At 44.5% G+C, this 23337-nt stretch overlaps 3 protein-coding genes across 3 annotated transcripts; all 3 read right to left on the reverse strand.

Moving 5' to 3' along the window:
* Positions 1–4419: 4419 nt before the first annotated feature.
* Positions 4420–7713, reverse strand: LOC123763789 (keratin-associated protein 19-3-like). Its single transcript, XM_045751107.2, has 2 exons — positions 7680–7713; positions 4420–5227 (listed from the first exon to the last, which is right to left on the reverse strand). The coding sequence occupies exons 1-2, from the start codon at positions 7689–7691 to the stop codon at positions 4850–4852; spliced, it is 390 nt and encodes a 129-aa protein (XP_045607063.1). The 5' UTR covers positions 7692–7713; the 3' UTR covers positions 4420–4849.
* A 3486-nt stretch (positions 7714–11199) lies between these two features.
* Positions 11200–13947, reverse strand: LOC123763790 (uncharacterized). Its single transcript, XM_045751108.2, has 2 exons — positions 13866–13947; positions 11200–11958 (listed from the first exon to the last, which is right to left on the reverse strand). Exons 1-2 carry the CDS (start codon positions 13875–13877, stop codon positions 11359–11361), a joined length of 612 nt encoding a protein of 203 aa, XP_045607064.2. The 5' UTR covers positions 13878–13947; the 3' UTR covers positions 11200–11358.
* Positions 13948–21791: 7844 nt separating this feature from the next.
* Positions 21792–22286, reverse strand: LOC123763493 (uncharacterized). Its single transcript, XM_045750624.2, has one exon. It carries the CDS (start codon positions 22284–22286, stop codon positions 21792–21794), a length of 495 nt encoding a protein of 164 aa, XP_045606580.2.
* Positions 22287–23337: the final 1051 nt, after the last annotated feature.

Below are 23337 nucleotides of genomic sequence, written 5' to 3' on the forward strand. Positions count from 1 at the left end.
ATGGGGAAAGGGGTAATCACCTAAGTGTAGTTACTGGATGAGAGCTACGCTCGTGGTGTCCCGTCTTCCCAGCACTCTTTGTCATATAACGCTTTGAAACTACTGACGGTCTTGGCCTCCACCACCTTCTCACCTAACTTGTTCCAACCGTCTACCACTCTGTATGCGAAAGTGGGTGGAGAGCTTAGTTAGTTCTAGGTGGCACTAGGAGGACTAGTTACGTGTAGGACTAGTAGGATCACCTACCTGAAACACTAGAAAGGAATATTTACTAAAGGTACTAGCAGAACTAGTTACTTATAGCTCATGTAGAGAGTGGGAGGCCACGGTCAGCTGTTCTCGCCACGCTTGGCGCCTCCACACATCCGCTCCTTCACACACCTGGAAAATGTAAACTCACAACACTCAATCTTTACCAGATAAAAAAAAGAAACATTTGTGGCAGAGTTTTCAGTACCAATCAAGCGGAGTTTGTGTTGCCAACTGCTGATTGGAGCTCGCATGTTATGACGTCACTTGACGCTTTGAGTATAGTGACGTCACATGAAGCTAAGGGTATAATGACGTCATAGGTCTCCATCAGCATCACGTAGTCACAGGTCAATAGACCTTCTGGGAGTTGTGATGGGTGACGAGCGGTCAGGGATCGTTCACTTGGAGGTCAGTTCCGACCACAAGGTGGTGGTGTGGGTGGACCCCGGGGAGGTGGCTTCTCTTCCTGCCTACCTGACATAGCCTTCGTGTGGTCTTGGAATGTGTGTGTGTGTGTGTACTCACCTAGTTGTACTCACCTAGTTGTGTTTGCGGGGGTTGAGCTCTGGCTCTTTGGTCCCGCCTCTCAACCGTCAATCAACAGGTGTACAGATTCCTGAGCCTATCGGGCTCTGTCATATCTACATCGGGCTCTGTCATATCTACATATGACAGTGTGTGTGTGTGTGTGTGTGTGTGTGTGTGTGTGTGTGTGTGTGTGTGTGTGTGTGTGTGTGTGTGTGTGTGTGTGTGTGTGGTTGTACTCATCTACTTGTGCTTACGGTGGTTCCGCTTGAATTCATTAATCCCACCTTTCAACCTTTAATAAGCTTGTGTGCAGGTTCCGGGACCAATTTGGAATCTGCCATTCCCATAATTGAAGCTGTGTATAGAGTCAGACTTAACCACCTTACTTCTTAGTGCTTTCTATCTGTTCATCATGTCTGATACTGGACAAAATTCTTTAGAATGATTCTGTGGCTCACTTGAACGCTTAGTTCGGGTACCACGAATGTTAAATTGGTTTTTCTTGTTTGCCCTTCAAATTTCAGTAATACTTTTGTGTGATAATCATATCGCCCCTGATTCTTCTCTCTTGTAGTGACGTTAAGTGCCTAATCCTATTAGACTTTTCTTGTAACTCAATCCTCTCAACTCGGGGACAACTCTGATATCATACCACTGAACTTCTCAAGGTTAATTTTGTGTTTAACGAGACTATGACTCCACGTTAGTCTGACATACAAGATCCTGAACAACATATTTTGATTTAGGCTCCTAAAGGCAGTTCTTTTCCTTCCATGTTCAAATGATATTTGTTTGATGTGGCCTTCTGATGACAGACTCCATATAATAGTAACCCTTAATTTATTTTCACCGATACCAAGTGGGGTTTCCAGTCTCATATGGTATCTTGTGTTCGATCGTCTATTACCGGAACCCTGTTGCATTACATTGCATTTTCTTGAGTTAAACTCTATTAATCTATTGCTGGATCATTCTTTAATTGCTCAGGTCATTCTCTAGTTTCTTTCAGTTTTCAATAGTATGTCTGTTCCTTCCTCAACATTTTTGTATCAGCAAACGTTGAGGGAAAGAATTCTGTCTCCTCTGGAAAGTTGTTCACATATTAGGAAAAGGATTTGACTCCCTGTACTCACCTAGTTGTGCTTGCGTGGGTTGAGCTTTGTCTCTTTGGTCCCGCCTGTGAGACACCCACTTTGAGACTCTCTCCTTTTACTGTGACTCAGTATTCTGTTGCAGATGTTCTTTATATACTGGAAAACATGCTGTTACTCATGTCTATTTCTCATATTTGGGAAATAGTCTCCTGTGGGGGGGGGGGGGGGTCAAAGGCTTTCTGACAATCCAAAATATACAATTCGCACACCCTTCCTGGTTCTTGTCCGAGTTCGATCGCCCAGTAATAGAACTGTATCAGTGAACAAATCCACAGGAGCCGTGATGAGGATTCGAACCTGTGCGCTGGGTGTTTGCAGGCATACTCTAGTCGACTATGCCACGACAGGGTCAGCGACTGTGCCACGACAGGGTCAGCAACTGTGCCACGACAGGGTCAGCGACTGTGCCACGACAGGGTCAGCGACTGTGCCACGACAGGGTCAGCAACTGTGCCACGACAGGGTCAGCGACTGTGCCACGACAGGGTCAGCGACTGTGCCACGACAGGGTCAGCGACTGTGCCACGACAGGGTCAGCGACTGTGCCACGACAGGGTCAGCGACTGTGCCACGACAGGGTCAGCGACTGTGCCACGACAAACTGTATCAAGTTTGTGTGAGAGTATTTGGCATCTCTGACACTGTTAGTGTTGCCTTCTGCTGGTCTCATGTTTATGGTATTCTCCATCACTGTGTATGGTTTGTAAACAAGACACAATACTTGCCTGTGGTTTATTTTCTCTTGTTCCCCCTTATACATACATTTGCCCGATATTAGCTGTCTTCCAACACTCTGGTAGTTCTCACCCAACCACTTGGACTGGTCAGCACAGCGATGCATAGCTTCTTGCAGGTCGCCGTTCGATCCCCGACGGTTCAAGTTGTTGGGCACCATTCCCTCTCCATCCTACCCCAAATGCTTAATTTCACATCCTTTATAAGTGTTGCATATTCCAACCCATCCTCCTGTTTACATAGTAGTTTTTATAACTATGTGCACCATAGTACACAGATTGACGTTCTAAGCAATTAGTAGTATTTTGTTCTATTCACTTTATAGAGTCCGAAAAATTAAGCTAAAAACAAACTTTAATATTCCTAGGCCTAGTGTAGCACACATATGCACTCTATAGGCCTTAGATATCGTGTATTAGGCCTAGAATGGTTACGTTAGGGTAGTTTGTCTTTGCAACATAAATATCAAATCTTTTCTGCTTTGTCCAAATTCAATGGTACCGATTTTTACTTTCTAATTGTGCTGTAGGTCGGTATATATACTGTCCTCATCGTTACTGTAGGGTAGGCACCCATCAGTCTCAGGAGACTATGGAGTTGCGCTCTGGTGTGGCCTCTCCAGGGCGCAAAGCCAGGGTAGATTGATACGGAGAAGCTGTTACCCAAGCAGCAGGTCCCCCCCCCCTTTCCACGGCGCCGTTACTTATAGTAAGTTATCGTTACTGTAACTACCTCCCAAAGACAAGGATGGGATGAATATTCACACTGGCTTAGTACTCTCTCTCACATATGGCTTAGTACTCTCTCTCACATATGGCTTAGTACTCTCTCTCCTGGTAATTACCTCTGGTAGTTCTCCTGTTCCCAGCGGCTTATTATTTAAGTGGATTATAGCAAGTAGACATGTCACCTGCTCAGTCTTCTAGTAGAAACGGTGATATCTCAACCAGTGCCTTACCCGTGTCTGGCTCCTTGAGGTGCAGCCTCCTTCATCTCTGGTTATCTCAATATCCTCTAGAATCAGTGAGAACAACTCCCCGTATAAAATTTCCCCAAATTTGTCATTTGTCATTATAGCGTCATTCTCTGCATATTAAGAAAGCCTATTTAATTACTTATTATAATTAATAAAAAAAAGACGCACAAACACCGCTTTAGCGTAAGATAATTACCGCAAAAGTTTCGGAAATTACCAGAATTTAGTTTGCTTGTTTCTTCTTCAAGAGTATTTGTGTTGCGAGTGGGTTGGGGGGGGGAGGGAGGATGGTAATGGGCCTGGTGTCCCCATCTCCCCCCCCCCCCCAGCAGCCTCCACACAACTTTTTTTTTTTTTTTTTTTTTTTTTTTTTGAGATATATACAAGAGTTGTTACATTCTTGTACAGTCACTAGTACGCGTAGCGTTTCGGGCAAGTCCTTAATCCTATGGTCCCTGGAATACGATCCCCTGCCGCGAAGAATCGTTTTTTCATCCAAGTACACATTTTACTGTTGCGTTAAACAGAGGCTACAGTTAAGGAATTGCGCCCAGTAAATCCTCCCCGGCCAGGATACGAACCCATGACATAGCGCTCGCGGAACGCCAGGCGAGTGTCTTACCACTACACCACGGAGACTGTAAAACACAGTCTTTAAAACTTTACTACACACTCCCCCCCCCCCCCCCCCCAGCACTTCCAGTACACTTTTCCCACCAAATCCAATTCAGTCTTTCTCCCCATTCAAGTGCAGTACAGGATATTTAAATCACATTGAATGCTGAAGTAATTTATTGACTGAAGAACAGGACGGTAGATGAGATCTTTGCCGAGCCACAGAGGTACAGAGATACAAGGGGTCTCTATGGCTGTTGTCCTATGTAACGGTGTTCAGTGGTTCCTAGCTGGTGTGGCCACCATTCAGTGGCCCTTACGGCTACTTATGGCCAGTGGTTCTCACCGTAGGCCATATCGTCACCCAGTGCTCACTTTTAGTGTGTCCACAGTACCACTAGTGTTTAACTCTTCCAAGCTGGTTCTAATATGTAGCATGTTCCAAGGTTGCTCTAGTGTGAATATGTTCCAAGTTGGCTCCAGTGTGTAGTGTGTATCATTGCTGCTCTGGTCACTGAAGCTACCTTGGAGCATATACAGACTAGAGTCACCTTAGAGAGCAATACGGCTCCAAGCTGCGAATCTCTGCCTAGCCGAAGTAGCCACCGTTCTGGTAGCCGGAGCTGTACAGAGGCAGTCCAGAGCCGATCCCGTAGCCACTGCCGAGGCCTCCAAAACCTCCCAGACCGTATCCGATTCCTCCGAGTCCTCCAAGACCGTGTCCGATTCCTCCGAGTCCTCCAAGACCGTATCCGATTCCTCCGAGTCCTCCAAGACCGTGTCCGATTCCTCCTAGTCCTCCAAGACCGTATCCGATTCCTCCGAGTCCTCCAAGACCTCCGAGGCCGTACCCAAGACCCCCTAAGGGGCCAAGAGCCCCTAGACCCAAGCCGATGCCTGGCTTTGCCTTAGGGTTTGGGGCAGCCTTCGGGTCCGCGGCAGCGAGGGCGACCAACATCAACAAGATCTGAAGGAACAAAAAGTCGCAGAGAAATCACACTAACGTTATATATGAGAAAATCTCACAAATCTGTTTTCTCTGAGAGAGAAAAGCGTTGACATCACCGTCGCAGCGACTCACAGCGCATCACTCCCGAACCCTGACAGTTCACACACAACATTTATGATACAATAGCTCGCATTTCATTTAAAACTAACATTGTATGTTTTGTATGTATAGTGAATAATTTTGGTTCAAGTGAATTATGAGTTAATTTGGCTTAAACTTTGTGTAAATATACAACTGTGATGCCAAGCTTTTATGTTTACACAATATAAGATTATATTTACACAATATAAACCATTGTGTAAATATAATTCACACAATGGCTTCATGTAATATGCATAAAGACGTGTGTGTGTGCATACATTGAGTACTCACCAACTTGTACTCACAAACAGGGTACTCACCTAGTTGTGCTTGCGGGGGTTGAACTCTGGCTCTTTGGTCCCGCCTCTCAACCGTCAATCAACTGGTGTACAGATTCCTGAGCCTACTGGGCTCTACATATCTACATTTGAAACTGTGTATGGAGTCAGCCTCCACCACATCACTGCCTAATGCATTCCGTCTGTTAACTACTCTGACACTGAAAAAGTTCTTTCTAACGTCTCTGTGGCTCATTTGGGTACTCAGTCTCCACCTGTGTCCCCTTGTTCGAGTACCACCAGTGTTAAAAAGTTTATCTTTATCTACCCTGTCAATGCCTCTTAGAATTGTGTAGGTAGTGATCATGTCTCCCCATACTCTTCTGTCTTCCAGAGTCGTGAGGTGCATTTCTGGCAGCCTTTCCTCGTAACTCATGCCTCTTAGTTCTGGGACTAGCCTAGTGGCATACCTCTGAACTTTTTCAAGCTTCGCCGTGTGCTTGACAAGGTACGGGCTCCATACTGGGGCTGCATACTCCTGAATTGGTCTTACATATGTGGTATATAAGGTTCTGAATGATTCCTTACTCAGGTTTCTGAAGGCAGTTCTGATGTTAGCCAGCCTTGCATACGCCGCCGATGTTATTCTTTTTGTATGGGCTTCAGGAGACAAGTTTGGTGTGATATCAACTCGTTCTGTCTATCTTTCTGTCCGTTTCATGAAGGACGTCATCTCCCATTCGGTATCCTGTGTCTGGCCTCCTCTTTCCACTGCCTAGTTTCATTACCTTACATTTACTCGGGTTGAACTTTAGTAGCCATTTGTTGAATCATTCAGTTTGTCTAGGTCATCTTGTAACCTCATACTATCTTCCTCCGTCTTAATCCTCCTCATAATCTTTGCATCATCAGCAAACAATGAGAGGAACGAGTCTATACCCTCTGGGAGATCATATAAATATATCAGAAACTGTATTGGTCTAGGGACTGAACTCTGCGGAACTCCACTTGTGACGTCTCGCCAATCTGAGACCTCACCCCTCACAGTGACTCGCTGTCTTCTGTTGCTTAGGTACAGTACTCCCTTATCAAGTGGAGTACCTTCCCTACCACTCCCGCCTGCATCTCCAGCTTGTGCACTAGTCTCTTATGTGGTACTGTGTCAAAGCTTTCTGACAATCCAAAAATATGCAGTCTGCCCACCCTTCTCTTTCTTGCACGATTTTTGATGCCTGGTCAAAGAATTCAAGTAACCCTGTGAGGCAGGACCTGCCATCCCTGAACCCATGTTGGTGTTGTGTTACAAAGTTCCTTCGCTCCAGGTGTTCCACTAGCTTTTTTCGCACAATCTTCTCCATCAGCTTGCATGGTATGCAGGTTAGGGACACTGGCCTGTAGTTCAGTGCCTCCTGTCTATCCCCTTTCTTGTATATCGGGACTACATTAGCCGTCTTCCAAATTTTTGGCAGTTAAAATGTTACCAGTGATTTGTTATACACTATGGAGAGTGGCAGGCACAGTGCTTCTGATCCTTCCTTTAGGTTCCAAGGGGAGATTCCATCTGAGCCTTTGTCATTGTCCAACTCTAGCAAAAGCTTCCTTACCTCCCCACTGGTAATCCCACTACTCTATTGGGGTGTGTGTGTACTCACCTAGTTGTACTCACCTAGTTGTGTTTGCGGGGGTTGAGCTCTGGCTCTTTGGTCCCGCCTCTCAACCGTCAATCAACAGGTGTACAGATTCCTGAGCCTATCGGGCTCTGTAATGTGTGTGTGTGTGTGTGTGTGTGTGTGTGTGTGTGTGTGTGTGTGTGTGTGTGTGTGTGTGTGTGTGTGTGTGTTTGTGCGTGCGTGTGCACAGTGGGTAGATATTCTCAATTAGATTAAATTGGTGGTGTTTCTCAGCCTCTACCTACGAAGACCTAGAGACCAATCTACTAGAAGGCAGCTACATGGTGCTCCACAGACCCCCACAGAGACCCCAGAGGCCCCCACAGAGACCCCAGAGACCCCACATAGACCTCAGAGGACAGCCCCAGAAGTAAGACTCACCTGGACTTTCATGACTTTAGGGTGTGGATGTCTGTGAGTGACTGCCGCCTCCTAACGTATATACACACATATATACTCTCTCGCCCACTCAGCCATCGAGGACACAGGTGTTTGGTAGTGTGTACAATGAACAATAAGTATTGTCCTTTATCGTTGGGATTACCCAGAGGTCGTTACCTGAGGTCGTGGACGTGGTCTTCCCGGTGAAGGTCGCATCGTGGACGACGCCTCACTGACGTCTCAAGTCGTTCCACGAACTCTCAGCCAATGAGGTCGTTTACACGTCTTGATTTTGTTGTTCTTGATGATTTATTAACTATTATATTATCATTATTGTATAGAATCTTGTTGAGTTATATTTTATTTGTATTATGATTCAGTATTTGTGTGTTCTTAGTAAAGTGTTTATTTATTCTAATTCGCTTATAAAACAAAAGTAATTAATTCAACAATATAAGCGTTGTCTTTAGGCCTATTGCCGCCCCCTAGGCCTATATTTCAAGAAACGTACTTTCAAGTTCACAAAGCCTGGTCGTATCTAGGCTGAACATCAGAAGTTGATTATCCAAAATATTTTTAACGTATTTGTATGGATTTCTTCCTTGTTGAACCTCTAAAGTGCTTTAAATTGATGGAATTTCCTCAGTCCTTTACAGCAATGTTCCAACCACAACAGTTTGGTATCTCTACTATCGCTTAATGCAAAACGCATTGCCATTTTCCACATATTGAGGGACAAATACATATATTACACATGTTGAAAAACATATACACACATATTTGAGTTTCAGTTAATTCAGTTATTCAAATTCGAATTCAAAAATTATATTTATTCTTGTTTGTTCATTTATTATTTGATTAGTTAATAAATTATTGTAACTATATAATATACCTACGTCACCGTTCTCTATACAGTTACTGTGATGTGTCACCGTTCTCTATACAGTTACTGTGATGTGTGTCACCGTTCTTTAACAGTTACTGTGATGTGTGACACCGTTCTCTATACAGTTACTGTGATGTGTCACCGTTCTCTATACAGTTACCGTGATGTGTGTCGCCGTTCTTTAACAGTTACTGTGATGTGACACCGTTCTCTATACAGTTACTGTGATGTGTCACCGTTCTCTATACAGTTACTGTGATGTGTGTCACCGTTCTCTATACAGTTACTGTGATGTGTGTCACCGTTCTTTAACAGTTACTGTGATGTGTGTCACCGTTCTCTATACAGTTACTGTGATGGGTGTCACCGTTCTCTATACAGTTACTGTGATGTGTGTCACCGTTCTCTATACAGTTACTGTGATGTGTGTCACCGTTCTCTATACAGTTACTGTGATGTGTCACCGTTCTCTATACAGTTACTGTGATGTGTCCCCGTTCTCTATACAGTTACTGTGATGTGTGTCACCGTTCTCTATACAGTTACTGTGATGTGCGTCACCGTTCTCTATACAGTTACTGTGATGTGTCACCGTTCTCTATACAGTTACTGTGATGTGTGACACCGTTCTCTATACAGTTACTGTGATGTGTGACACCGTTCTCTATACAGTTACTGTGATGTGTGTCACCGTTCTCTATACAGTTACTGTGATGTGTCACCGTTCTCTATACAGTTACTGTGATGTGTCACCGTTCTCTATACAGTTACTGTGATGTGTCACCGTTCTCTATACAGTTACTGTGATGTGTGTCACCGTTCTCTATACAGTTACTGTGATGTGTGACACCGTTCTCTATACAGTTACTGTGATGTGTGACACCGTTCTCTATACAGTTACTGTGATGTGTGACACCGTTCTCTATACAGTTACTGTGATGTGTGACACCGTTCTCTATACAGTTACTGTGATGTGTCACCGTTCTCTATACAGTTACTGTGATGTGTGACACCGTTCTCTATACAGTTACTGTGATGTGTCACCGTTCTCTAACAGTTACTGTGATGTGTGTCACCGTTCTCTATACAGTTACTGTGATGTGTCACCGTTCTCTATACAGTTACTGTGATGTGTCACCGTTCTCTATACAGTTACTGTGATGTGTCACCGTTCTCTATACAGTTACTGTGATGTGTGACACCGTTCTCTATAGAGTTACTGTGATGTGTCACCGTTCTCTATACAGTTACTGTGATGTGTCACCGTTCTCTATACAGTTACTGTGATGTGTCACCGTTCTCTATACAGTTACTGTGATGTGTCACCGTTCTCTATACAGTTACTGTGATGTGTCACCGTTCTCTATACAGTTACTGTGATGTGTCACCGTTCTCTATACAGTTACTGTGATGTGTCACCGTTCTCTATACAGTTACTGTGATGTGTGTCACCGTTCACTAACAGTCACTGTGATGTGTGTCACCGTTCACTAACAGTTACTGTGATGTGTGTCACCGTTCTCTAACAGTTACTGTGATGTGTGTCACCGTTCACTAACAGTTACTGTGATGGGTGTCACCGTTCACTAAGTCACTGTGATGGGTGTCACCGTTCACTGACAGGCACTGTGATGGGTGTCACCGTTCACTAACAGTCACTGTGATGGGTGTCACCGTTCACTAAGTCACTGTGATGGGTGTCACCGTTCACTGACAGGCACTGTGATGGGTGACACCGTTCTCTAACAGGCACTGTGATGTCTGTCACCGTTCACTAACAGTCACTGTGATGGGTGTCACCGTTCTCTAAGCGCCGGACTCTCCTAATGGGTGATACTTATTTACAAATGTCAACTCTTTGCAGTATTCATTATCCGAATTGTCGTCGCTATTTTCGATGTAGTGATCATGTTTAATTGACTGTTTTATCTAGTCAGTAGATAAATGTATTCAAGTCGGTCGTGTCAGAATAATCAGACGAAGGATTGTTGTCAGTCAAGGTCAACAGATCACGCCAGATGAGGGCGTGGTATATCCTGTCTTAACCATGTACGGCTGGATGTGTGTGTGTGTGTGTGTGTGTGTGTGTGTGTGTGTGTGTGTGTGTGTGTGTGTGTGTGTGTGTGTGTGTGTGTGTGTGGTCGGACTAGTACAGGTTGAGACCGATGACGCCAGAACCGCACGGACAGGCACATGTAATGTTGCACTAACAACCAATAACTCCCAAAACACATTTCACAAATGCCGTGAGAAATTGTGAGTAGAATTACACCAAATGTAGTAGATATGATAGAGCAAAAATAACCCGCGAGTCAGTGCATTAGACAAACGACGGTGAGAAAGGCGGGGTCCAAGAGCTAGCAGCTCGATCCTGCAGGCACAAACAGTTAACACAAATAGTAAACACACACATTCGAAGCAACAGACATGGTGTCCAAAAATAACTCACAGTGGCATGATATATCAATGAGAAAATATTTTGGGGTAATTCAGGGATTCGAACCAGCGTTCGAGTGGTCTAAGTCAGGCGTCTAGTATTCCCCAGAACGCTAATTGAAATCCCAGCATTTCTCCAACTGATTTTCTCAAACACGGTGCAATAAAATATATATTAGGACAAATATAAAACACAAATGATTCTGATAGATTTAATTTCACAAGGATATTATTCTTTAATGACATGATTTATGGGGTTTTCCTGTTTTTTTGTTGATAGCATTTTGAGAACTGTTGAGATGCGCGAGTCTTCACTAGGGGTGTGGGAGGCCTTCTCCGGATGCTGCTGGCGGCATCTTAGCCATAAAGATCATCTCTGTAATCTCCAATACCGCGCCCGATGCCTCCGTAATCGGATCCAGTGCCTCCGTATCCGGACCCGATCCCTCCGTAACCAAAACCAGGAGCTCCGTAACCAGATCCGATGCCTCCGTAATTGGAACCGCTGCCTCCGTAATCCGCACGGGTGTCTCCGTATCCGGATCCAAGACCTCCGTAACTAGAGCCAGTGCCGTCATAATCGGCACGAGTGTCTCCGTATCCGGATCCGATGCCTCCGTAATTTGAACCGCTGCCTCCGTAACCGGACCCGAGACCTCCATAATCAGATCCGGTGTTTCCATAACCGGAGCCAATGCCTCCGAGACCGGACCCGAGGCCTCCGAGACCGGACCCGAGGCCTTCAAGACCGGAACCAAAGCCTCCGAATCCAGGGCCAATGCCTCCGTAACCGGATCCTATGTCTCCGAGGCCTCCAAGGCCTCCAAGACCCCGTCCGAGGCCCCCAAGGCCTCCGAGACCCCGTCCGAGGCCTCCGTATCCGAGGCCAGACTGCGGGAGGGGACGTGGGGCAGCCTCAGGCCGGCCCGCCACCACACACGCCAACACGACAATGATCTGAAGGTGTAATAAACAAACAATTATTTTCCTCCCGCGGCAGAAGGCGACCTATCATCCCAGGACCAAGGGACGGGAATTATCAGGGGAAAGGGCCAAGGGCGACTATATAGCACTGGGAAGGGGTCAGGATAAAAATTTGGGATGGGACGGAGGGAAGGACTGGTGTCCAACCACTTGTGGACGGTCGGGGGATTGAACGCCGACCTGCATGGAGTGAGACAGTTGCTCTACCGTTCAGCCCAAGTGGTTGGGCATCCCAGGACTAAATTATATATACTAAAACACACAATATTTAAGCTTACACTCTTTATTTCCTCGAGGTGTGATCCCAGACGATCACTTCATCACTGACCTTCACGAGGTCTGACTGGGAAGACCTCTATAAAATACAATCATTCAACCCACGCGCACGCGAGCATCGCGATGCGCACACACCCATGCGCAGTAAGATGCAATTCGCTAGGATCATCGGAGATCCTGGTGTGGTTGGTGGGACAACAGTCTATAGTACTTCTGAGGCCCGGGTTCGAGACCCCGTGATCATTCAGGTGGGCAAGTAGTGAATTAGTATATTCCATGATTGCTATTTTTTGCGCGTCTGAACACAAAGTTATGGATCACTGCACATCGAGTCTATACGTTTCGTTCTCTCGTTGTTATATTTTCCATATTTATTCGTTTGAAATTGATTTTTCTCGAATGAAGTTTTATGGATATTATTTCATCCTTGTCTCGTGAATAACTTTGTCAGTAATCAATTTTATCGTGTAACAATCCTCTACATTCATATATATATAATCTTAACACATATATACATCTTCCTTAAAATTTATCTCACGTTAAGCCATCTACATAATAATTATAACGGACTAATTATTTACATTATTTAAAATTAAATGATTTAAAACTGACTCATTATATTTAGAGCGAATTTCCCCCCGGGATCCATCTGACTGTGACAGTCTTGGCAAAAGTTCCCAGGAACTGACAATGTTCTCCGAGGTGATAAACCGTCCTCGTGCGGCCGTCTGTGCTCCACACGTCACAGCAAGTCCTGTTCTCCGGATCAATATTATTTAAAACACTTCTATTCATACAATCAATGTAAACCTCGCTTTCTCACTAATTTGATTACGATGTAGAGTTAATTTTTCCAATCAAATTTTAAGTTTTTGTTGCTGTTGGCACATATGTGTTTCTAACAGTTGATTAGATAGATTATGGAGTGCAGCCCGTCCTCTTACGGGTTCCCAAAGTCAAGAAACTGTTGTACTAAAAGCCCCCCTGATCCTAACCTACCAGAGGACCCAAAACAGAAAACGGGACAGTATGTCTATTTCGCGAGCCGCTACAGTTGGTGTGTTAGATTCAGCTACTGGGAACCAAAAGTTGCAAGTAGCACGGACTATGGTGAGCCCGTAGTGGACTTACCTGGCACAGGAGCGGGGCTGTAACTCTCTCTGGAGCCGCTACCATTTTCTAGTACGACGATTTTTTGGGGCTTAGTTAGACTAATACGTCAAAATGCGACGCTGCAGTAGGTGGACGGGTTGTAGAGTAGTGAGGAGATGAGTGTTCCAGTCCTCACGTGTTCCGAGTGTGTGAACGTGTTCCAGTCACGTAACTGCTGCTTCACTAAACCACACACTACAAATTGAAGAGACGACGACGTTTCGGTCCGTCCAGGACCATTACCAAGTCGAAACCTCGTCGTCTCTTCCAATTTCCAGTGTGCGGTTTGGTCAACATTTTTCAGCCACGTTATTGTGACTCTTCATTTGCCATTGCTGTTTCATTCCGCGTGTGTGAACCCCACGGACGAGAGCCCCAAGAGTGAGCGCTTACCAGGACCTCCATGACGTGTGTGAACCCCACGGACGAGAGCCCCAAGAGTGAGCGCTTACCAGGACCTCCATGATGTGTGTGTGTGTACGTCTCGCCACTTTGGTGAAGAAGGAAGGTGTGGCTGCAGGAGGAAGCTGTCTATCCTCTTATATACTGTGCCATCACACACCTGTCATGACGCTGTACACGATCATCCGGGACAGTCATGGAGTTTAACGCTCTACTTCCACCCAACACCATCTACAGGTCTGGGGGGGAGGGGGGGGGATGGCAGTTGATTGATGCGTGTCATTGTCAACATTTTTGAATGTTGGGAATGTTTAAGCTGAGGTTATCATCATGCGCTCCAAGCATTTGGCATGATACAACACACAGGATATAATGAACAAATCCACAACCCTGGAAACACAAACCGTAACTGTCTCTATTTTCTGCTTGTTACAACTTGTAATAAAGTTGTTACATCTTGGCTTGACGTGTTTATGACGTATTAGAACGTTGTTACAACTTGCTATATTGGTTGTTATAACTGGTTAGGAGGTGTTAAAACTTGTTCGAACGTTGTACCAACGTCGTAGTTTCGGTGTGTGTGTTTGGCGGGAAGGGCCATGATGAGGCTATTCATCCACGTGTGCGGTGGATGAATAGCTCAGAGGTAGCTATTTGGTTGACAGAGCCCAGGTGCAGGAGGGGGGGGGGGTTATGTGAAACCCCGGAAAAGCACCAGTGGAAGCCTCGGCATCCTCGTGCGGGGGGCAGCAGCACTCCAGGTTGCAGTTCTTATACCATGTGGTGGTACAGTTGAGCAGAGCGCGTCTGGGAACACCCAGCGCACGGGTTCGAACCCTCACCAAGGCCCTTGTGGATTTGGTCATGTGATATATCACGTTAATGTGATTTCTGTGTGTACAGGATGTAATCTTATCAGTCAAACATAGACTGAGAGGGTGGAATACCCAGTAGCTAAGCTCATACACACACACACACACACACACACACACACACACACACACACACACACACACACATACACACACACAGTAGTAGGCAACCATCAGTCTCAGGAGACTACGGAATTGCGCTCTGGTTGTCGGTCTGGAGTGGCCTCTCCAGGGCGCAAAACCTGGGTAGGTTGATACGGAGAAGCTGTTACCCATGCAGCAGGGTAACACACACACACACAGTTCCTGGCCCCGGGTTGTCACGGACGAGAGGAGGGACAGGACACCACACCTCAACTTCGTCCTTGTGTCCACAGCTGTGCCTAACGTGGCCACTGAATCACACGTCGATGGGAACCACATCAGTGTTTAGTGTCTCTAGCACCTGTAATTCACCCAAGTGACTCCGGCTTATTTCACCATAAAGCCAACTCCTATAATTAAGCCATCTTTCCACAAGGTCATGGCGCGCGTCGAGCCTCATCTACGGACTACCAACACTGTTCCTGGAGAACACGCGTTCACCTTCTTCCTCACACACACACACACACACACACACACACACACACACACACACACACACACACACGCACACAACACGCACACACAACACGCACACACACACTAAGGAGAGCTGTCAAGGAACATAGCGGACCGTTGGCACGTAGCATGAAAGCGGACAGACAATTAAGCCTCAGAGACGTCCCAAAGTACTTAATTTACATAAAGCTATTTATTTATAAGTTCCTATTTACCGACAAGGGAACATATGCACTCGATGAAAGGAAAGCGAACCAAAACGTTTCGGTTCTGCCGCGTACCAAAACCTTGCCACTACACTGCAAGACCCTCTCATACATAAAGAAGTAGAAGGGGATACCCGGCGGTGCTCGGGTGCCCTCCCCACTCCCCTCCCCCACCTCTCCCCCCATCACTCGTCCTCGACCCCCCCTCCCACCCGCTTAGCCTCCCCTTCCCTTTCATAAAACATAATTAGCAATGGTAATGTTGTCTTCTCACAAACAAAATAACATGGGGATAGACACCCCATATTTGAGTATTTGTGACATTTATATAAGGAATTTACACCAAATCTTTCGCATTAATTTTTTTGTATTAACATATTAGGTACATCTGCATTAGTGCAGCTACCCTAGACTATATGAAGTGAAGTACAGTGTGTCTAAAAAGCTAACTAGGTGATGCTAAAAAATCCCCATCACACAGGATGGTTAGTCATACAGAGGCATGTGATAGGCAGTCTACACTGGCAGACTCCGGATGCATTTTGAGGATATCATCAACACAAGATTGAAAAAGGTAGCAGTGGTAATAAAAGTCCCCATCTCGCAGGATGGTTAGTCATACAGAGCCATATGTTTAATAGCCTGCACTGGCAAATTTTGGGTACACTGTGAGGATATCTTCAAGAGTACGAGAGTGAATAAAATAATTGCAAAGCTCCAGGTACCTCATGCCAACTGGTCTGAAAGGTCTAATAACTGGGCATTCAGTGACGTAGTGCGGGAGATCATGCCGCAGTTCCTGCTCACAGAGTTTGCACCTGGAGTGCTCAGGATTGGGAGATCCGTCACCTGTAGCCACCTGCCACAGGTAACGGTAACCCAACCTGATCCTTGCAACCACACTGTCGCACAGTCTAGTGGACGTTTTGTGCTGCCTATAGATATAGGTTTCAGATCTGAACAAATCATAGCTTTTTATACTAGTACTTTCAGGTCGTTGGGAGTCAGTAATTTCTTTCCTATCAGACCTGAGTGTTTGGACCAATACAGTTTTGACAGCAGAAATGGAGATACCTATATCTAATTCAACTTCATCCTTGTTACACGCTAATTTGGCTGCAATGTCTGTCTCATTATGATGGGTTATATTTATGTGTGAAGGTATCCATACAAAGGAGATTCGAGACCCTTTACTCTGTGCAGCAATTAGGTCATCTATAATTGGGAGTATGAGGTTCTTGCTGTCGATCTTCCAAGAGAAGTTTTCGTGGGGGGTCCGTGGGGGTCCGTTGGAATCCGTGGGGTCCGTGGGGGTCCGTTGGGATCCATGGGATCCGTGGGGGTCCATGGGGTCCATGGGGGTCCATGGGGATTTGTGGGGTCCGTGAGAGTTCGTGGGGTCCATGGGGATGTGTGGGGGTCCGTTGGGATCCGTGGAGGTCCGTTGGGGTCCGTGGAGGTCTGTTGGGGTCCGTGGGGTCCCTCGGGGTCAGTGGGGTCCCTGGGGTCCGTGGGGTCCACGGTTCGAGTCTCCTACAGCCCAAGTGAATGGAAGATTAAGAAAGCTTAATTTACTATTTCCTGATAGGTATAAAGAGTGAGGGGGAACTATGAGTGAAATATGAGAATGGATTATTGAATATTATATATATATATATATATATATATATATATATATATATATATATATATATATATATATATATATATATATATATATATATAGGACAGTGTCAGACCACGGAGGAAAATTTAAACAGGAATTTCCTTAAGTACTTTCGTATATTAATAATAAAATGGTTTGTGGTTTTATATAGTTCCAATGATCCTACTCAAATCGCCCTTTAATTGATCTATTAAAAATGGATCTAAGTTATATAAACCACAAAATGGTTTGTGGTTTATATAACTTAGATCCATTTTTAATAAATCAATTAAAGGGCGATTTGAGTAGGATCATTGGAACACATTTGTCTCACTAATTCATTGTAATATTTACTATTTTATGCTATAATTATCCATGTGTGGTTGCTGCATCAGATGGGCCAATAGGCCCTCTGCAGTGTCCACGTATTGTACCTCACCTCACTCCACCATTCTCTCCTGCCTATTTATGTCCAGTACTCGACCTGTAAAACCACTCCTTCTGAAGATGTATTAATATACGAAAGTACTTAAGGAAATTCCTGTTTCAATTTTCCTCCGTGGTCTGACACTGTCATATTTTAATCACGTGTTTACTTTTCGTGATTTACACACACACACACACACACTATATATATATATATATATATATATATATATATATATATATATATATATATATATATATATATATATATATATATATATATATATGAGGGAATATTTATATGATGAAAAATATGTTTAGCCGAAATAGAACACGAAACAATTTGTGCAAATTGGAAAAAGTTGATTCTCAAACCATTGGGTAAAAATTGGGTTGAAAATAGGTTGCCAGGTAACATAATAGACGCTGGCTCGCTGGATTGTTTCAAGAGCAGGCCAGCCAAATATATGAGTGCCTTTGGTTAGATATAAATATAAGCGGCCTCGCATGGGCCAGTAAGCCTTCTCCAGTTTCCTCTACTCTGATGTTCAGATTTGTTTATGTTTTAGATTAAACAATTCTTCCAGATACTACATGCAACGTATGTCAGACCGCTCCTACTTGATGCGGTCCACCCTTGCGACACACAAGACAAAAGTTGGAAAGTTATCCATAGAGAAATATAAGAGATAAGAGACATGGGCTGTGAAGCCAGGCTCAGAGAACTCTAAGTACATAACAACAGGAGATGACGAGGAGAAATGATCGCTACGTACATGGTACCGAGGGCAGTAGACAGAGTGGGTACAGACAGGCTTCTTCACCTCATCAATACACACACGCAAACAAAGGCACAGGTAGAAACTGGTAACAAACTTTAGTATTTGCCTAAGACAAATGTCGTATTCAGAGAGAGTGGTTATTGAAGGGAATATAAACTCCGGTCAGAGGTGGGGGAGATAGATCTCTGCCCAGTTAGTCACAGGTAAGCAAACACACACACACACACACACACACACACACACACACACACACACACTCACACACACACACACACACACACCCACACACACACACTCACACACTCACACACACCCACACACACACCCACGCCCCCCCCCCCTACACACACACACACACGCGTGACCTTGAGAGAGACAATGCTTACCACACACTAGTCACGCCTCTCTGACTATACTCTTGAAGGTCTCCTCAACTCCCCATTCTCTCCCCTCATAGTGTACATGTCACACACTTCATAACCTTCTTCAATGTCAGGTGTCCTAGTCTTGTTCAGAACTGTTCATTGCTTTAGTGATGGGCTTAAGACCTTAAAACATATCGTGAATAGAGTAATTACACCAAACTTGCGACAAGCAAGACTGAACCTGAAACTCAGAATATTCCTGTTTTTTCCCTTTGATCGCCAAATTCGATAGATGAAGATAATGCTAATGACTCTTCACTAGATAGATGAGTTGCTAATGACTCTTCGGTGAATAGATGACTTGCTAATGACTCTTGACTAGATAGATGACTTGCTAATGACTCTTCACTAGATAGATGACTTGCTAATGACTCTTCACTAGATAGATGACTTGCTAATGACTCTTCACTAGATAGATGACTTGCTAATGACTCTACATTCCTGTGAAATAACAGAGAGGAACTCCTTGGCCTGGCACTGGCAGATAGGCAACAGAGCCCTCTGAGGGCAACATTAAGAATCTATGACAAGAAAGCAGTGAAAACGGTGTTTTATCGTGTGGGAATTTTCCCAGTATCGAGGAAGAGAATCATTCACTCAGGACATATTTCATTTGGTCCTCTTGATTTGCCTGAAGTGAAAGCTTCCCGTGACTAACTTCCTGGGGGGAAAAAGTGTAATCATTTGTTTCCTTCCAGTTTCTACTTTTTTTTTATTGGCTGTGAGATAAGGGTAATATATTATCAATATACAAAATTCCAAACTACGTAGCGTCGCCATTTGACCAGAGATCGTATTGGGGTCCACCCTCTGGGCCAGCCTCTGTTCCAGCCTCTGGGCCAGCCTCTGGGCCAGCCTCTGGGCCAGCCTCTGGGCCAGCCTCTGGGCCAGCCTCTGGGCCAGCCTCTGGGCCAGCCTCTGGTCCACCCTCTGGGCCAGCCTCTGGGCCAGCCTCTGGGCCAGCCTCTGGTCCACCCTCTGGTTCACCTCCCGGTCCACTGTCCGGTCCACCTCAAGGTCCACCGTCTGGTCCACTTTCTGGTCCACCTTCCGGTCCACCGTCCGGTCCACTTTCTGGACTTTTACCAATGATAATATTAATTCCGTAACTTTGCTCAAATTTCCATCGACAAATTTTACCATTGTATATTCCAGTCGTCTTATTTGTAACAATATTTATATTTAAAATATACTCGAATCTTTCTGACAATAAGTCCTTTATGTGATATATATGAATTAGTTTTTATATGAATTTTTTTTATATGAATTAGTTTCTTAAATTTTCTATGAATTAGTTTCTTAACATTTTTATTTGTGTCACCATGAAATAAAATATTAATATATTCAAGGTATATTCAGTACTCTAAAGCGCTGTTATACTCTTTGGCAAACAGCGTGAATTTCTAGTTATCCTAAAGTAGTTTGATCCACAAGGAAGAAGAATTACACACCTCACTACCACATCACTGATTTAACACCATTACTGACACAAGTGATTTGCATTTCGTCTCATTTAATCTCCATTTTTAAGACGTAAGCTGATCCTCTTCAGGGTAAGTGGTTCCTGCGGTTCACGAAGCAAAGTGAGCGGGTCCTCAGTTCTCAGCGATGCCAGGGGTCAGGAATGTTAAATATACTTAGTGGCTAACTGTCACCGTTCACCATCAGGATGATGATGGTGAACTATGCATGGAAATCAGTAGTCTACTCTTCAATTATACGATGAATTATTTTTATGGGTCTGTTCTGATTACCTCGAGGGAAGGAGGCGTGATATCACAATATATCACATACTGATATACTGATGTTACACACAGACTTCATACTTCTGCTACGAGCACTGACTTCATTCCGGAACTACCTGAGTTGACTTCATTCATCTTTTGATACACCGATGTTTTTTTTTTTTAATTATATAAGAACAGCTCTTGTAAAGTGTTCAAGTCTATCGTTAGTTCATCGTTAGTTCTATATAACAGATGTGAACAAATCTTTGTAGTATAGAGAACATGTCAAAAACTATATTTTCCTAATTCCTGTCCCAAATATATAATGCTCGCATATAAGTGATAGTCACGTCGAGTTAAGACACTCATTTGAGGACCTTTCCAGTGATATAATCATAGGAGTTCAGCCTTCAAGTATACCTACCAAATAAAATCATTTTCATTTAAATAATCACTGTAAACCATCTAACAATTATAATATTCTTTATTCAAAATATTAATTCTAAAATGTCTACCACATATAACTATTATATTGAAACATTTATCCTAAAATATCTATCAACAAATATTAAAATTTATGGTTGAAATAATTAAATTACAATAAATTTGCACCCCCCCCCGTTTTTTACAGTCTCTAAAGAAAACGGCAAAACTGCTAATGTTTTGCTTCAAAAGTTTTAAACGCTCTTTGAAGCAAATCATTACAAAGAACCTTTGTGTCAATAAACTAGTTAGATGTAATTCACTGTACTTTAGACTACGAGGTCTTAACAAATGACAGTCCCTTAACCTCATCATTCAGCTGTTAAACCCTCGTTAGACGGAAAATAAATATTTTTATTTAATTTCGGGATATGAATAAAGTATCTTTTACTTTTTTTGCCAAAAGCAACGACTTCCCCATAGGTCTACTCTGGTCGGTCAGTTGATAGATGTTATACTCGCCTAGTTGTGCTTGCGGGGGTTGAGCTTTGGCTCTTTGGTCCCGCCTCTCAACTGTCAATCAACTGGTGTACAGATTCCTGAGCCTACTGGGCTCTATCATATCTACACTTGAAACTGTGTATGGAGTCAGCCTCCACCACATCACTGCCATCGACGTGGTCCTTCTCAGACGCTCAGGTGATTGTAAACTGCAAAGCGGCCAAGGTGAGGCATCATACCAGACCAGGGTGTGGCTTCCGGTCACACGCATGGCTGGGATTGGCTGATTGTGGCTCGTTTGATGGCTGGGACTGGTTGATTGTGGCTCGTTTGATGGCTGGGACTGGCTGATTGTGGCTTGTTTGATGGCTAGGACTGGCTGATTGTGGCTCGTTCGATGGCTGGGACTGGCTGATTGTGGCTTGCTTGATGGCTGGGATTGGCTGATTGTGGCTTGTTTGATGGCTGGGACTGGCTGATTGTGGCTTGTTTGAAGGCTGGGACTTGCTGATTGTGGCTCGTTTGATGGCTGGGACTGGCTGATTGTGGCTCGTTTGATGGCTGGGATTGGCTGATTGTGGCTTGTTCGATGGCTGGGACTGGCTGATTGTGGCTCGTTCGATGGCTGGGACTGGCTGATTGTGGCTCGTTTGATGGCTGGGACTGGCTGATTGTGGCTCGTTTGATGGCTGGGATTGGCTGATTGTGGCTTGTTTGATGGCTGGGACTGGCTGATTGTGGCTTGTTTGATGGCTGGGACTGGCTGATTGTGGCTCGTTTGATGGCTGGGACTGGCTGATTGTGGCTCGTTTGATGGCTGGGATTGGCTGATTGTGGCTTATTTGATGGCTGGGACTGACTCATTGTGGCTTGCTTGATGGCTGATTGTGGCTGGGACTGCTGTATAGGTTCTCGAGCCTTTTTGGCTCTGTCATAGGGTTGTAAACCCGTGGAACCGCCTACCCGCCGAAGCCGTAAACGCCAAAACTCTGCTGGGATTTACAATACAGCTGGAAAAGATCATCAGGGCAAATGGAGGGAGCTTTGACAAGCCCCCGGCTTCCTGTCCTCATCGCGGCCACCAGTAATAGCGGCCCTCGGGTAAATTCAGGTAAATAAGCAAGCTGTGTATGGAGTCCGCTTCCACCACTTCACTTCTTTGAGCACTGAATATACTGACAATGAAATGTTTTCGCAGTGTCTCTGTGGATCATTTTGAGTAGTTTCCCATTATCACTGGATCATTTTGAGTAGTTTCCCATTCTCTGTGGATCATTTTGAGTAGTTTCCCATTCTCTGTGGATCATTTTTAGTTTCCCATTCTCTGTGGATCATTTTGAGTAGTTTCCCATTCTCTGTGGATCATTTTTAGTTTCCCATTCTCTGTGGATCATTTTGAGTAGTTTCCCATTCTCTGTGGATCATTTTGAGTAGTTTCCCATTATCTGTGGATCATTCTATGTAGTTTCCCGTTCTCTGTGGGTTGTTTTGAGTAGTTTCCCATTCTCTGGATCATTTTGAGTAGTTACCCACTCTGTGTCCCCAGCCAAAAAAAAAAAATGTCGTTTTCTCCATTGTATTCTTATGAGATATTTGCATGAGGTGAATTTGTCTCACCTGTTAATGATGAGAAAGGTAATTAGCACGTCAGATATGAACAGCTAGATCTCATCCTCCCTGTGGTCACTTATAGGTTAGTACTGATAGGTGAACACTATGTATTTATTCTTATTTCCAGATTATTTCTATGCCTTCTCTGTTTATTCTCTCTCATGTGCATCTCTCACTCAGTTTGTGTGTCAGTCTCACTCCATCTGACAAGCGGCATCCACTACCCCGTCCTCATAAGGTCTCCCAGCGTCAAGAAACGGTCGTACTAAAAAGCTCTCTCTCCTAACCTACCAGAGGACCCCCC

This window comes from Procambarus clarkii, chromosome 52 (genome assembly GCF_040958095.1).
Source record: "Procambarus clarkii isolate CNS0578487 chromosome 52, FALCON_Pclarkii_2.0, whole genome shotgun sequence".
Classification (NCBI taxonomy): domain Eukaryota; kingdom Metazoa; phylum Arthropoda; class Malacostraca; order Decapoda; family Cambaridae; genus Procambarus; species Procambarus clarkii.

Coding starts and splice junctions, on each gene's coding strand:
- LOC123763493 (XM_045750624.2), bottom strand. CDS start 22,286: ATGAGTCAGTCCCAGCCATCAAATAAGCCACAATCAGCCAATCCCAGC.